Source organism: Notamacropus eugenii, chromosome 3, assembly GCF_028372415.1.
Source record: "Notamacropus eugenii isolate mMacEug1 chromosome 3, mMacEug1.pri_v2, whole genome shotgun sequence".
Taxonomy (NCBI): domain Eukaryota; kingdom Metazoa; phylum Chordata; class Mammalia; order Diprotodontia; family Macropodidae; genus Notamacropus; species Notamacropus eugenii.
In genome coordinates, this window is record NC_092874.1 from 434,211,091 (window position 1) to 434,223,329 (window position 12,239).

At 41.7% G+C, this 12,239-nt stretch overlaps 1 protein-coding gene across 2 annotated transcripts in view; it reads right to left on the bottom strand.

Annotated features, from left to right (window-relative positions):
• The window catches only part of SLC6A11 (solute carrier family 6 member 11), a 173,976-nt gene that overhangs the window by 13,420 nt on the left and 148,317 nt on the right, over positions 1-12,239 (bottom strand). For both annotated transcript variants that reach the window (XM_072598488.1, XM_072598487.1), the window contains 2 exons: positions 9,382-9,494; positions 4,867-5,004 (listed from right to left, as the gene is read on the bottom strand). In XM_072598488.1, the coding sequence (XP_072454589.1) occupies positions 4,867-5,004; positions 9,382-9,494 (251 nt within the window). The remainder of the gene's footprint in view (positions 1-4,866; positions 5,005-9,381; positions 9,495-12,239) is intronic.

Sequence of the window (12,239 nt, forward strand, 5' to 3'; positions counted from 1 at the left end):
GGTGAGTTGGAACCACTTTGAGAAGAGCTTTGGATACCCAGTAGATGTGTTTGTATTTGATCCTAGAAATGCTAGGGAGCCACTGGAGTTTATTGAATAGGGGAGTAACAAGGTCAGAAAGCTGAGATTTAGGAATATCAGCCCGGTAGCAATGTGGATAGACTGGAGTGGAGAGAAGCAATGGACATGGAGAGTACAATAGAAATAGTGTCCTTTCTGGAGTCAGAAGACCTGAATTAGAATCACACCTCTGATACTTGATATTTGTGTGAGCTTAGGCAAATCCCTTCATATCCCTTAGCCTCCGTTTCCTTATCAATAAAGTGAAAAATCTGAATTGAATGACTTGTGAGGTCTCTTCCAGCTCAGTATTTATGAGCTCATGATCTTATGACCTGTGGTGCAGATGAGAGATAATGAGGTCTTGAATTTAAGTGGAAAAAAAGAAAATGGATTAGAGATGTAGCATTGGGGCAACTGATTGAATATGGCAGGGGTGGAGGTGAAAAGTGAGTATGCTGTCAGGGATGCAAGTCTACTAAGTGACTAGAAAGATAATGGTACCCTCCTCGAATTTACTCCTTTACCTCCCACCAGCATCTTACTTCACCACTTAACTGAAACTGCTTTTCCGCCCCCCACTTCCAGGTTAACAATAATCTTTGTAGTTGCTAAATCTAATTTTCTCAGTCCTCCTCCATCTTGACATCTCTGTGCTTTTGAGACCTGACCATTATCCTCTCCTAGTTAATCTTCCCATAATTCTCCTGATTTTCCTCTATCTCTCTATTTCTTGTCTATTTCTTTTGTTGGATAGAAGCTCTTTGAGGGCAAAAACTGTTTCGGGTTTTGATTTTGTCTTTGCATCCCCTGTACCATAGCCACTTTGATTCTGACTTTTTTTTGGCTGATCACTTCATTTGGATGTCACCTGGTCATAAGCTGTAGTCCATTCCATGGGAGATCCCATGTTAGTGGCTCCATCTCTGAATCCTCCGAGATCCTACCCATAGTTATAATTGGTACCAAACAACTTATTTTATCAATTCTAGTCAAGCTGGTGGTATCCATATTTCAGGGAAACAAGTCTTATCTTTCCAGGTAGACTTTAAGTTCTTTGAGAACTGGGACCACAGTGTTCCATTTCTATATCTGTTAAGCATAACCTAGATTTTGAATAGAAGGTACTTTTAAAAGTGCTTGTTGTTTGCCTAAAGTCACTGGAAATAGAGGAGGGGAGAAAATTGTTAGACACTAAGTTTGAGAAGGCTGAGTATTCAAACAAAATGGTGCATTTGCTTAAATTAGACTCAATGAATGATTTCTCTTCTGCCACCTTTGAAATAATCAAAGGTCACTCAAATAGAAAATGAAATGACTAAATGGTCAAGCCATAGAATTTTCCTTAGGAAACAATAACAGGGAATTCATAGTCTGAAATTACACTCTCTTTTTCTCTCAACTGAGTTGGACTTTAAAAAAAAAAAAGCTTTTAAAAAAGCTAGGGGAAATGAAGTCCATAATTATTCTAATAGCAGGTGAATTAGTACATTAGGTAACCCTCACATCTAGAAAGGCCAATACAGGGTAGCTGTTTCATTAGAGGTCAGAATGGCTGGTATCAAAGGCTGTCACCTAATCACACCTCCCAATAAGGATGTTGAAGGATTAGTGGTTAATGTTCTCAAGCCTCTGACTAGGTATAATTATTCATTTCTGCTAGACAATATGTTATAAAGTTAAGAACAATGGCCTTATAGTTAAAAGAGCTAGGTTCATAACCAGGATCCTGCCATCTCCATCTCCCACCTCCATGCTTTTGCACGTGATTCCCAAAATTCACTCTCTCCTCACTTCCACTTCTTGTGATTCCTAGCTTTCTTCAGGATACAACTCAGGTTCTACTTCCTATAGGAAGCTTTTCCTGATTTCTCCAGTTAATATAATCATCCTCTTGAAGTTATTTCATATAATTTTGTATTTATTCATATTTACTGTTTTGAATACATGTTGTGTATCCCTGAGTAGAATGTTAGGAACATTTTCACTTTCTTAGTTCTTTCTCCTGCACATAGTTGAATATCTTGGGCAGCTAGCTGACACAGTACAGAGTGCACTGGGCCTGCAGTTAGTAACAAATCTGGCCTCAGCCACTTATTAGCTTGTAACCTTGGACAAGCCACTTTACCTTTGTTTGCTTCAGTTTCCTTACTTGTAAAAAATGGGAATGATAATAACAGCACCTGCCTCCCCAGGTTGTTGTGAGATCAAATGAGATTAAAACTGCAAAGCGTTTAGCACAGAGCCAGGCACATAGTAAGTTCTATATAAATGCTGCTATCCTCATCATCGTCATCATCATCATCTGTGAAATGAGGATAATAACAGCACTATCTCCCAGAGTTGTGAGGATCAATGAGATAATAATTATAAAGCCCTTAGCACAGTGCCTGGCACGTAGTAAATGCTATATAAATGTTATCTTTTATTATTGTACATAGTAGAAACTTACCATGTTTGATGAACTGTTTAATTGAATTACCAGTCATTGGACTTTGGGCCAGTCATTTCCCTTTTCTGAGTCTCCGTTTTCTCATTTCTCTTTTAAGGAAATACTAATGATACTAGTATTTTAGTATAGAGGGGAATGGAATTAACCTCAGACCTGCCTACCTCATGGGGTTGTTGTGAGGATCAAATGGAATGACCCACATTCAAGATAGTCTATCAGTTGTTAGCAACATTATGACTCCTCAGCATAGTTAGCACCTGTCCCTGCTAGTAATCTTCTGAGCCATAGACTCCACACCAGGCTATTCCCAGAAAGTGGAACACTGGATTTGATTCAATTCAACAAACATTTACAACATTTATCATAGAATCCTAGGATCTGGGAATTCAAAGAGACTTTGGAGATCAGTGAGTCCAAGTGACTTGTGCTGCCTTTTGACCTTGCCTACCAGTCAAAATATTCACTCTTGACATCCCTTTGATGCACTAATTCTTTTAGCTCTCAAGCTTAACTGTCAATTTGCATGTCATAAAGTTCTCTTCTTCTGCAATCAGAATTTAGCAAATTCTCTTTAAATGCAGGCAGAATGACGATGTGGAGAAAGAGAAACACATCATCCCCAGGGTGTCAGCAGTCAAACAGGCTGAAAATGTTTTCTCTGATAACCTCAGCTCCACTGAGGTTCTTTCTTTAGGTTTAAGAAAAGAAATCTTTCTCTATTTCTGTTAACAACAGTCAAGATAGTGGGGGAATTCTCCAACTAATCCTTTTCAAGAGAATTTTAAGACTTCTTTTGATAACGGAGAGCTGAGTATCCAAGGTGGAGGGATGGGGAAGAGACAAGGGGAAAAGAAAATCTGCTTTTTAAGAATGCTTTCATTCTAGTTATCTTGGAGAACCAGGGAGCAGAACTATTCACCCCCTCACCTTAACAAGAGTTTGACAAGTGAGGAGTGAGTGGGAGAGCCTGCACATCTGAGCTTGACATCCAAAAATCTCACCACCACACCTTATTTTTTGTGCTACCTAAGGGAAACACTATACCTTAGACTTTCAGTCCATTATAGTAAGTTCCGCAGAAAGAATTCAGGGGGATCACAGTGTATAGAAGGAGCCTATCTGTTGTAGCCTGGGAAGATGGCTGGTGCAAGCTTGAGTTATACTGATTTTTGAAGTGATGGAACCCTGAGACCATGTTACTTCCTTCCTCATTAACTTTTGCTGGCTCCCTATTGTTGTTGACTCATTTCAGTTGTATTCAACTGTTTGCTTCAGTTTTCTCATCTGTAAAATGAGGGAGAAGGAGATGACAAAGCACTCCAGTATCTCTGCCAAGAAAACCCCAAATGGGGGTTTGGGGAGTTGGAAATGACAGAAATGACCAAACAATAGATTGGTGTGTGAATAGAATGCTGGGTCTGAAGTCATAAAGACTGGAGTTTAAATTCTGTCTCAGATACTAGTTGTGTGGTCTTTGGCAGATCACTTAACTTCTAGTTACTTTCATTTTCTTGACTGTAGAATGGAAATAGTAATAGCACCTAATTCCCAAGGTTGTTTGTTGTAGGCTCAAATGAAGTAATATTGGTAAAGTACTTAGTAGAGTACCTGGTACATGGTAGGCTCTGTATAAATAGTAGCTATAATAATGATGAGATGTAAGAGATGGGACTTAGATCCAAGTCTTCATGACTCTGAGGCTACCTCTTTTTCATTCCTGAACTTCTGCTTAATAAATATTGACTTCAAATTTTTATTGGCACCCAGGGGTGTGGGACACATGTGCCCAGAAGCCTAAAATCAGAGAACAAAAGGTATAATAAAGGCAGGGGTCAGCTTATAGCCTAACCTGGCCTGTCTGGTAGCTCCCTTTGGTTTTATGAAAATGTTGAACTTCTAAGAAATTCCTATGTGGTTTCATGGGACTATTGAAAAGTCTGGCCTCTACAGTCTCACCCACACCCACACACATATAACCTTCTCCCATATCCGAGAATTGATCCAGGGTAGTGATTTTCCAAGGCAAATTTCATGATCAGTAAGGCTACTCTCATGTAAAAATAGCAGCCAATCCACTTTCCAGATCACACAACTCCATTGCTAACTCCAAATGGAAGAGCCCAACCCCCATTCCCTCTTTTTGAAAATAGGGACTGTGGATGCTGAATACTACATACATACTGCTCAACTTAGTTAATGGTTTGATAAGTTTTTCTGAACTCTTTTTTCTTCTTTCTTCATTATTCTTTGTTATTAAGGAAGGGAAGGAGGGGGTATATTGGGAAATGAAGTCAATGTAAATACTGAAGATAAATGAATAGTATCAATTAAAAATAAACCTAAAGATTTCTTACCTCTGTTAACATGACCAGGCCAAGGAAGTAGGAGACAATGGACAGGGCCAAGATGAGCAGTTCCCGCCGATAGCCACGTCGAAAAGTCTTTGGGTACATGTCCACCACTGCTGTCACAAGGCTTTCCACACACACAAACTAAGAGGAGAGATAGTGCTAGTTAGATGGACCATAACAAACACTGTAACCTATGGGACTTTGACTGGAGTGAGCATGGAGAGCCCAGAACTGATCCCAAGGTCTCTTCCGTAGCTGGTGCTCAATGAATGTTTGTTGATTAGAATGTCTCCTCAGGGGGAGCAATTCTTCTTTAACACTTTAGGAAGGGGACAAGCTCCCCTAGTGTGAGATGGCCCTGGGTTCAAATTCTGTCTCTGCTACTTATTATTTGTGGACAAATAACTTTTTCAAGGTCACACAGGAAAAAAGTTATGGAGTTGACATTTGAACCCAGACTCTGAATCCATCATTTTATACACTGCACCCTTCAGTAACAGTTTACATAAGGACAGCAAGATGGTATGGTGGATAGAGTGCCAGTTCTGGAGTCAGGAAGACTCATCTTCTTGGGTTCAAATCAGGTCCCAGATGCTTACCATCTGTGTGACCCTGGACAAGTCACTTACCAATTAGTCTCAGTCTCCTCATCTATAAAATGGGGGTGATAATAGTAGCACCTACCTCCTGGGGTTGTTATAAGAATCAAATAAAATAACACTGGTGAGGCACTTGGCGTAATGTCTGCTGCTATTATGCTAGCTATTCCAACTGTTTTTTTTAATATTGCTGTTTTTATATGGAGGTCACTCACCCAAATCACATCCAAGCCTTCGAGCTCTGTGCTCAGTGTTCCTTCTGTAAGCTATTGTTTTATTCTAGGCTTTGATCTTAGTCTTACTGAGTAGAATGTGAGCCCCTTGAAGAACTGGACCACTGACTTCAAAGCTGGAAACACCCAGAGATCCTAGTCCAACCCACTTCATTTCCAGGTAAGGTAACTGAGGTTCAGAGAGGGGAAAGTTACTTGTCCTAAATCACACAAGTTGTAGACAGTGGAAGGATTTGAATCCAGGTCTGTTGATCCCAAATTCAGCTCTCTTCTCATTATGCCACATTATTTCTGGATTCTTCTGTCCCAGGTACCTCCTTGTGTTCCTCATGGCCCCTAGCAAGGCCCAGTATACTTAGGAGGTGCTTGATACATCCCTGTTGGTGGCTTGATTTTTTTCTCTTCTTGCTAAGTGGAGGATGGTACAGATTCTAGTCTTGCTCTGAGTCCATCCTACTGACTTTTAGAAATGCAGATCGGAATTCTAGCAAACCCCATGCCATCGATCCTATTATACTGTCCATGTTTGGGGCTCCAGGTGCTGCCATATACATAGAGCTCAACTCTATGGGGTCCAGAACATCTGGGGCTCAGGGTACTGCCAGAGGCAGAACTCAGCTTACTGGGGAGCCCCTGGGGCCTGACAGCCCAGTCTGCAGTCTGCAGTAGTCACTTGGCTGATGACAAGCCCTAGCTTCACAAATCTTTGACCTGGGACAATAGAAAGTGATTATCAGGAAAAACACGTGGTTCTTCACCACTGCGGCTTAGTAACGATTGCTCAGAAACCAATTCTGCGGAAGAAATTGGATTTGGCTGGCTGAATTGATGGCCATGCTAAGGAAGGTGCTTTGAGGTTAAGTGACTTGCGTAAGGTCACAGAAGAGCCGGGTCTGCGGTAGCTGCTGATCCACACAGCTTTGGGGGCCTCCCAACAAGGGAACAAAAATCAGCAGTTCTGGGCACTGAGAGATTTGCTTTATAAAACTGTTTGATTTTACGGGAAATTTATTGAGCCTGTGATAAGCTGCCCTGATGTCAATCCCTGGTCATTCCTTGGGACCTCTTATTTATTCTGATTGAATGAAAGGGGGCAGGGCAAGATAGGTGAGTCAGGCAATAAGCATTTATGAAGTACCTACTATGTACAGGCACTGTGCTAAGTGCTAGGGGATACAAAGAAAGGCAAACACAGTCTCTGGCCTTTAGGAACTCACTCAAAGGACTGTATTTGTAGTCAGGGTTCAAATTCCAGCTCTGGTACTCACATCCCATGTGATCTTACGTAAGTCACTTCCTCTCTCTCTCTCTCTCTTAGCCTCAGTTTTCTTATTTGTGAAATGAGGCAATTGGACTAGAAGACCACTAAGGTCCCTTCTTGCTCTAAATCTATGATCCTATGAATTTTATGTGGTTTTAAGTTTATAATCCTCCCCCACCAACATACACATACACACACAAAGATGTAGGCACCCACACAGATAGAAAGGAAGTTATACACACAAGGTCCAGATTATGGAGGTCTTTGAATGCTGAGATAAAGAAATTCGGCTTGATTTGAGAGCCTAAAGAAATCCACCATAAGTCTTCGAGCAGAAGAGGGTCATGATGAGAGCATTATTTAAGGAATATTAATCTGAGTGTGATATACAGTGTGAATGGGAGAGGAGAAGACAGCAGGGATTCCAGTTAGGAGTCTCTTGTAGAAGGATCATAGATTTAGGGCTTAAAGAGACCTCTGAGGTCATCTCATCCAACCCCCTCTTTTTATTGATGAGGAAATTGCCTCCTGGAAAGGAGGTGTAATTCACCCAAAGAAAGAGATGCTATAAGTGGTAGTTAGTAGCAGAACCAGAATTCAAACCCAGGTCCTCTGAGTCCAAATCCAATCCCCTTTTCACTACATCACACTATCCCCCTATAAGTCTACCCCTGAGGAGCCTGGGCTTGGTTGGTGGTCTGGAAGAGGGAGCGAAGCATGCAGGAGCAATTAGACTTGACAGGCAAGTGACTGTGCTGGTGGTTAAGAGGAAACAAAGGCTAGGGAAGAGTCCATTTAAGACAGGATGGAGGTGTCTTGGAGATCAGAGACTTAGAAGTTAAAGTGGAAGCTGTTCTAGAACAGATAAGCAAATCAAACATCATTCTCAAATACAGTGATAGCCCTTCTAAATGTTTGTGACCTGTGCCTGGGGAAATCCTAGCAAAGATCCCAGGGCTAAGGATTCATTGCCAGGACCTCATGTAACCTAGGAGGGAAAGGGGAGATGGGGGGACCATTCTTCCAAGACAGATTCTGCCTCTATCTCCTGCTGCTACTACTTCAGAAGGGAAGAGGGCCAGTCAGGTGAAAGTTGGTCTGCAATTTCTCAAGGGTGTGATGGGTAGATGTAGGGTATCAGAAAGAGAAGCCAGGGATAGTATAGGTTAATTAGGGGTTTGGGATATTGGCCTGGGAGCTGTGAGGTGGGTCATGTGGAAGGGAAGTCACTGATCTGGCTAAGACACACCCTGCTTGAGATCAGGGAAAGAAAGGGTCAGGAGGAGGAAGTGTGAGCCTCAATCTTGGGAGCTGTGGCAGGCTCTGGGGCTTGGACAAGGAAGCAGAGGGAATAGAGTGAATGTGAGTTTAATTTAGACAATTGAGATTGTCTAGAGAGTTTTCCTGGGTTTCATGGCATAGTCATTCACTCATTCATTAATTCACTTGCATTCATTCATTTACTTATCCATATATCCCCTTCACATATTGACTCCATCCATTCATTCCCTAATTCATCCAGATGCTCAGCAGTCACTTACTGAATGCCCAGTCCTGTGCTAGGCATGAAGGAAAATGCAGAAGGAATATAACAAACAGCCTCTGTTCTTGGGGAAACCTTCACTTTAGTAAAAGATGTAAGATTTATATGTGCAAAACAGTTCTATAATAACACAAGGTCATACATGATGAAATACCAAATTAAATGACAAAGAAGAAATCTATCAAGGGTGGGAACCTGGGAAGGCTGCAAGGAAGAGGTGGGATTTAAGATAAACTTTAAAAATGGTTAGGATTTGAATAAGCAAAAGTTATAAGGAGGATGATTATTCCCAGTGGGGAGAACAGCATGGGTAAGGTCCCTCGATATAAGGTAAGCCCCCAAAGGGCAGAGATAATTTCATTTTGTCTTTGTTGTCTCCCACACCTAGCACAGTGTGTGGTACATGGTACATGCTTCATGAGGACTTGCTGGGTGATTCATTTAGAGCTAGAAATCAGAGTGGAAAATGTCTGGGGCACAGTGAGGTGGTGAGTCTGACTGAAGTGGAAGATAGGTGTCAGGGAACGAAGGGAGATAAGGTTGGCTGGGCTGGGTGCGACCAGATGGTGGAGGATTTTAATTGCTAAGCAAAGATGATATGTAGACTGGTTGTGCTCTGGTTAAACCCAGTAGCATGCAAATTCTTTGAGGACAAGGGATGTTTGAAATCTATATTTCTGACCCTAATGCTTGGGTAATGTTACCCCAATGTTTGGTAAATGTTTGATAAATGAATGAATGAATGAATAAATAAATAAATGTTCAATAAATGATTTGAGATGAATTGAATTGAACACTAACTCCAAGCAGAAGGAGAAGGCCATTTCCTCCATGGAGAGAGCTACAGACCTTCCCACCAATCCTTCATCAGGCATTTCTTACCTGGCTGTCCAGTCCCAGGAAGATGAGCATCATGAAGAACAAGGCAGCCCACAGAGGAGAAAGGGGCATCATGGTGACTGCCTTGGGGTAGGCAATAAAGGCTAGTCCTGGCCCTGGAGACAAGGAAAGAAATGGTCATGTGATCCACCCCATCCCCCAGGTACCTTCCACAGAGCTGCCCCCTTTACCCCAGTCAGGGACACCAAGCAGTTCTTGCCAAGCTGCTGACAATAATGAGAAGGAACAAATATAGGTCTGGGAGTGGGGAGTGGGGAGGAGGTGATAAGAAATTATCTTCCCAGATGACTGATTGAGCTTTGATTTCAGTTTCTTGCTTTTGTTTGGGAGATTGAGATGTGATAGTTATGGGTTAGAGGAGAGGGACATAAGGTATGGCACAATGGAAAGAGCCCTGGATCCAGCCTCGGAAGATGGAGGATGAAATCCCTATAGCTACCACTTACAACCTACCTATTGGATTTTGGGTGAGTTACTGAACCTCTTTGACTTTAAGTTTCTTCATCTATAAAGCAAGGTGGTGGAACTAGTCTTAAAAAGGTAAAACTACTTAACAATTAAAGTTATTAAACAATTAACAATTAAAGAAGTGGAGCAGACTGCCTTGGGAGGAACCCATTGGCTCCTCCCCTTGGAGTCTTTGAGCAGTCAGCTCTCATTTATTAAGCACCTACTGTGTGTGGAGCACTGCACTAAGGGCTGAGAATACAAAGAAAGGCAAAATACAGTCACTTGGGCATGTCATAGAATGGATTCTTTTTTGAAATGGGTCATACTAATAATAATAATAATAGCATTTATGTAAAACTGTAAAGATTTGCAACGTACTTTACTTATCTCATTTGATCCTCATGACAACTCTGTGAGATAATCTTATCTTACTTTAAAGGTACAGAAACTGAGTCTCATAAAAGGTAAATGACTTGCCCAGGGTCATATAACTAGCTAAGTGTCCAAAGGAGGATTTAAATTTAGGTCTTCCTAACTCCGACATCCTATCCACTATGCCACCTAGCTGCTTACCAAGGACGTTTGCAATTCTAAAATGCTTTGATTTTGTGACTAAATAAATCATGAGGTCTTTTCTAGCTCTAAATCTATGCTCCTAATTATTTCATTTCTTTTCCTTTTCCTTTAGGGGGATGGGGAGATTCTAATTTTAGTCAATTTCTTGAGAGTGAGTGGAATTTTGGAATGTCTTCTATGCATTTCCATTTTTCTCTCCATCTTACAAAGAGAAATTGTGCAGGAGCAAGAGGCAGAAAGCATGGACTCAAGTTCAGCACAAGAAAGGCAGAAAAGCAGTGATGGAGAGGGTTCTTAATAGGTTAGCTATGGAAAGAAGACCTATACCTAGGGGCTCCGGCACTAATGTCCTCTCTGTAAATACGACTATAATTCCACTCAAGGCTGGCTATTCATGGAATCCTATAATCTTCACACTGGATGGCGCCTTAGGGGTCACCCAATCAAATCTTTGCCTTATGCTAGCACTTCTTCACCATCCAGTTAGAATGAAAGAATTTAGAGCTGGAGGGAACAAGATCACACTTGAAAAAAACCAAATCTCTGATGAATTAGAATGTGTTCCTAATATCTGAAAGTCTAAAGCTCCATCAGCACATGTCTCTTAACTGTGTAATGGACCGAACCGAATGAAATGACTTTGTTTGGGCAGAGGATTATATTTCCTTTTCTTAAATGGAACCCAGGAGGGTTATCTCCTTGTTTACCCAGAGCTAAATGATGCCCAGAAAGCTGGTAGTATGGCGCCACCCAGTGGGGAGAAGAACTGTTGGCAACATTGGAGGTGAGAATCCCCAGTGAGGCTTTTGTCTCCTGCCTGCACAGATCTCCTACTCCTGGTGTGCGTTTTGTGGTGTTTTCCAGGTTTGGGCTCTTTCACTTTATTTCCTAATTGATTGCCTTCCCTCTGTAATTAACCCTAGCCCCTCCAATGTATCCTGTATATTTTTTGTTTTTATAGACCTGGTTGTGTGTTGTCTCTCTCCATTACACTGTGATACCCTTGAGAGCAGGGATTGTTTCCCCCCGCCCCTTTTTTTCTGTATCTTGAGCACTTAGCACAGTGCATAGTGTATGTTTAAAATGCTGATTGACTGATTGGCTTTTGAGCATTTCCAGATGTGTGTACTCTGTGCAGGACAGGAGGAATGGAAGAAGGCAGAGATGTATAGTGAAGGAATAGAGCTTGGAGCTTGGGGCTTTAATCCAAGATCTTATTGCTAACTCTCTGTGTGATCTGAGTCCTCTTTCCAGACCTCAGCTTTGTCCTTAGTTCTTAGAGGGGGTTGGATCATTGTGCCAGATGATAGTGGTAGTGGTGTCAGTGAGGAAGGTGATGGTAATGCTGGTCATTGGTGAAAGACATAATAGTGTAATGGGTAGAATCAGGGAGATTTGAGTTTGAATCCTGCTTCGGATAATCACCTGTTGTGTCACCCTGGGAAAGTCATTTAACCTCCAAGACCTCAGTTGTCCTAATCTATAAAATGAGGGCATTGGGCTTGAATGCTAAGGTCCTTTCCGGCTTTGAATCTTAGATGCTGAGAGCCACAATTTAGGCTTCTTGTTCCACCTCTGACATACACTGGCTATGTCATCCTGGGCAAGTCATTTAACATCTCAGGGCACCAAGGCAATTCTCTAAGACTGTAAGCTGCAGAGTACTTGCTGATCTGAATTGGAGGAGGGTTTCCTCATTGGGAGTTTTCTTTGCCAATGAAATCAGGGGCTAGGACCAAGTGAAAAACCGAAAATCAAACCTAAACAAAACTGAGAAACTTTCCTTTATGTCTATTCTGCATGTATCTTTTGTG